The sequence below is a fragment of the Vespula pensylvanica genome, chromosome 7 (genome assembly GCF_014466175.1).
Source record: "Vespula pensylvanica isolate Volc-1 chromosome 7, ASM1446617v1, whole genome shotgun sequence".
In the NCBI taxonomy this organism is placed as follows: Eukaryota; Metazoa; Arthropoda; class Insecta; order Hymenoptera; family Vespidae; genus Vespula; species Vespula pensylvanica.
Window position 1 is genome coordinate 3,181,955 of NC_057691.1, and position 3,406 is coordinate 3,185,360.

At 39.0% G+C, this 3,406-nt stretch overlaps 1 protein-coding gene across 1 annotated transcript; it reads left to right on the plus strand.

Moving 5' to 3' along the window:
• The first annotated feature begins 242 nt into the window (after positions 1–242).
• LOC122630311 (transcription factor Sp9-like) lies at positions 243–3,243 on the plus strand. Its single transcript, XM_043814681.1, has 2 exons — positions 243–1,639; positions 1,714–3,243. Exons 1-2 carry the CDS (start codon positions 1,631–1,633, stop codon positions 2,659–2,661), a joined length of 957 nt encoding a protein of 318 aa, XP_043670616.1. The 5' UTR covers positions 243–1,630; the 3' UTR covers positions 2,662–3,243.
• The last annotated feature ends 163 nt before the right edge of the window (positions 3,244–3,406 follow it).

Sequence of the window (3,406 nt, forward strand, 5' to 3'; positions counted from 1 at the left end):
CTTTGGCCACGTCAATAATCGTTTTGCTGGCAAGCCATAAAATGCGGTACTCTTCGTCCACCCGGCTGGAGATTTCTAACTGGTAGAAACCATTGTAAAACCTGAGGACCAAAACCTTACAAAGGATCGACCAAAATCTTGTATAGATTTATAACACGTTATATACTCACAAAGAGTACAGTATTGGTACAACCGTTGACTTCTTCCTTACGCGATCATAATCCACCCTCATGACAAAAAAAAAAAAAAAAACTGCTCGCCGTTATCACATTCTTATTTCGTACTTTTCAAGAAAGAGATTTTTCATACTTCAATACGTACCTTTGGAATATTCTTATTCGATCTTAAAGAAAATTTCTAAAGAAGCGTAAAACCAAGAAATTCAGAAGATTTCACTTTTCTTTCATTATAAAAACCAACATTGTATACTAACAAAAACTTGCCATGGGTGACCAAAAAGATTAATGAAATCTAAATAAAAAGTTCGTTTCTCTTTACAAGTCACCCTTTTTTCTTCTTCCTCTTACCAAATAAACCGAGATTTAATGAATTTCAATTTGTCTTTCGATGTGAATGCTAATCCTTAGAAGAAAAGGGAAGAAGAAGAAAAAAAAGAAGAAAAAAAAAGAAGAAAAGAAGAAAAAGAAGAAAGAAAAAAGGAAAAAGAAGAATAAGAAGAAAAAATATTGAAAAAGCTTATGATATCGGTAAAGTCGTGTTCTACCCTTTCTCACTGTCTCGAAGAAAATAAGGAAAGAAGATTCTCAAGAGAGAGAAGGAAGATAAGATCCATAAAAGCTTTCTACAGTGGCATGGACAGGGCATGAAGCAGCCCCCGAGGGATAACCACAAAAGGCGTGCAGCCTCGATCCTCGATCCTCGGAAGCCAGGGTTGATTTATGTGCCCATGGTGGGGAGAACGCTTGCGCACTAAGATCTCGAAGAGGAGTAGGATCCAGTCTGGTCTACCCCCACCTCTCGTTCTCGCAGGACTCGCGGAGCATTCAGCCTCCTCCTCTATCTTCTTCGGTTCCTTGTCCACACGGTTATTAAAACCGAGGCGACACGCTCGGCAACCAGCAATTATCTGGCAAACGTTCGGCATCGCGCACGCACGGCACCTCCGTCGGCAGTTCAACGACGACGACGACGACGTTTACTTCCATTACTACTTTTCTCCCCTCCTCCTTCTCTCTTCATCCCCTTGTTCTCTCTTCTTTTTCCTCAACGTGTTTTCTCATCTTCGATTTTATCCACATCCTCCTTCTTCCTCGTCTTCTTTTTTAGGTTCATGCAAAGAAAAAAGAAAAGGAAGAAAAGAAGAAAAAAAGAGAAAACAGAACACTTGTTAAAATATCAAGACGTACTCGTCAATTGGATTACTAAGGAAAGGATTTTGTATTAACGTTGTCTCGAAGAAAAAGTAGAAGAAGTATAGGAAAGCTAAAAGTGCTTATTATTGAAACAGTGAAACTGTGATAATATAAAGTGATGCAGTACCAAAAGATTCGTCAAGGAATTTATTCGGTGTCGAATAAGCAGGAACGGAACATCTGTGGATTGTGTGTGAATTTTGATATTTCAGCCAATTAAAGATTTGTTCCGGCAAGAAGGTCGAAAACGACGAGGAATGTTTAACGTAAATATTTGGATTTTCTTTGCCTACAGTTATTGATGAAATTCGAATATTTTGTTTTGTTTTTCTTTCTATAGATGTGCGTGTCGACGATGTCACCGATGCCTGGCATGACGGCATCAGCTATTCCGATATCGATGCATCAACATTCGTCGATGGATTATAACGATGCAGGGATGCACTATCAATCGTATAATCCTTCACAGAATAGTCATCATCCTCTTCAGAGTGGCCAATCGAGCTACTGGTTTCCCATCGTGACGACTCATGTTCAGATGACCGAGAGCCTGACGCCACCGGTTTATACAATGCCTTCGTGTGCAGTTTCGTGGACCGCTCAAACTCATCCGGCGTGTAATCACTCGATGAACCATTCAGCGAGTCATCAAGCTCAGTTGACAACGATCCAGCATTACCCTATCTCACCAACGTCAACAGAATTACAATCCCGTTCGGAGGAGTTTGGTCCACCTTGTCAATGGCCATTGACACCGTCAGATGAACATCATATTTTAGGAAACGATTCATCGATCGATTCGATCAGTAAAACGGGACCCGGTAGAAAATGCACAAGATGTCGTTGTCCAAATTGTCAAGTAGATGGTGGCGGTCAATTTGGATTGGATGGTAAACGACAACACGTATGTCATGTTCCGGGATGTGGAAAAGTATATGGAAAAACTTCACATCTTAAAGCTCATCTGAGATGGCACACAGGAGAAAGACCATTCATTTGCAATTGGCTTTTTTGTGGGAAGAGATTTACCAGGAGCGACGAGCTTCAACGTCATCTACGTACACATACCGGTGAGAAAAGATTTGCTTGTTCTGCGTGCGGAAAAAGATTCATGAGAAGTGATCATTTGACGAAGCATGCAAAGACTCATGAAAATCAAAAAAGAAAAAACTCGTCGAGGAAAAAACACTCGAACAAGGAGAACTCCATACCAATGCATTCTATCGATAACTCTTACTCGACACTCGGACATTATTCGATGCAACTGGTCGGAAGAGATTACGAATGACGAGAGATCTGACAAAGTCAGCAAGAACTTTTTGCGAACGTGCCAAACTACTTTAGTCCTAGTACTTTATGTGTCTAGTACTCTAGTCTTTCAGTACATAATCCTATATATTACGTACGATCTTTTTTGTAAGAAAGTTGAGCCGTCGGGTTGCATCTGGAACTTAAAGACTCGTAGTCGGGTCTTTCGCTTTCTAAGCGACTTGCTCTAACGATTAGGCTATCTAAATTTACGAATGTCTACTTATTGTTCGTTCCCGAATATACGTATATATACATACATATATATATATATAAAATATTGTACATAGATTCGAAAACTCTGTAACTTTATATAATGTAATACGAACTATTGTTATAATAAAGCTGGAAAGAAGTCCTGCGGAAAAAATGCGGATCTAATTGATCAGAATTAAAGGAGATCTCTTCTCGCGCGTATTTTTAGTTCTATCGTTCTATTTGCGAAAAAAAAAAAGTAACACGTACTAATTAGATCAGGTGATGTTGATAGCGACGTTGATAACGAATAAGATGTATCGATATGTATAAAATGAAATAAAGCGAATAATGATTGAACATCAAACCATTGGCGTAGTCTCGGATCATAGAGATTTCTACAACGTTTTTACCTTCTTTTCTTTGTTCTTTATATGAACATCAAATACGAAAATTCTACTACTATGTATGAAAATCTTATCGTAATAGTCGATAATAGAAATCATGTGAGTGTCGAAGAGTAACTCCCC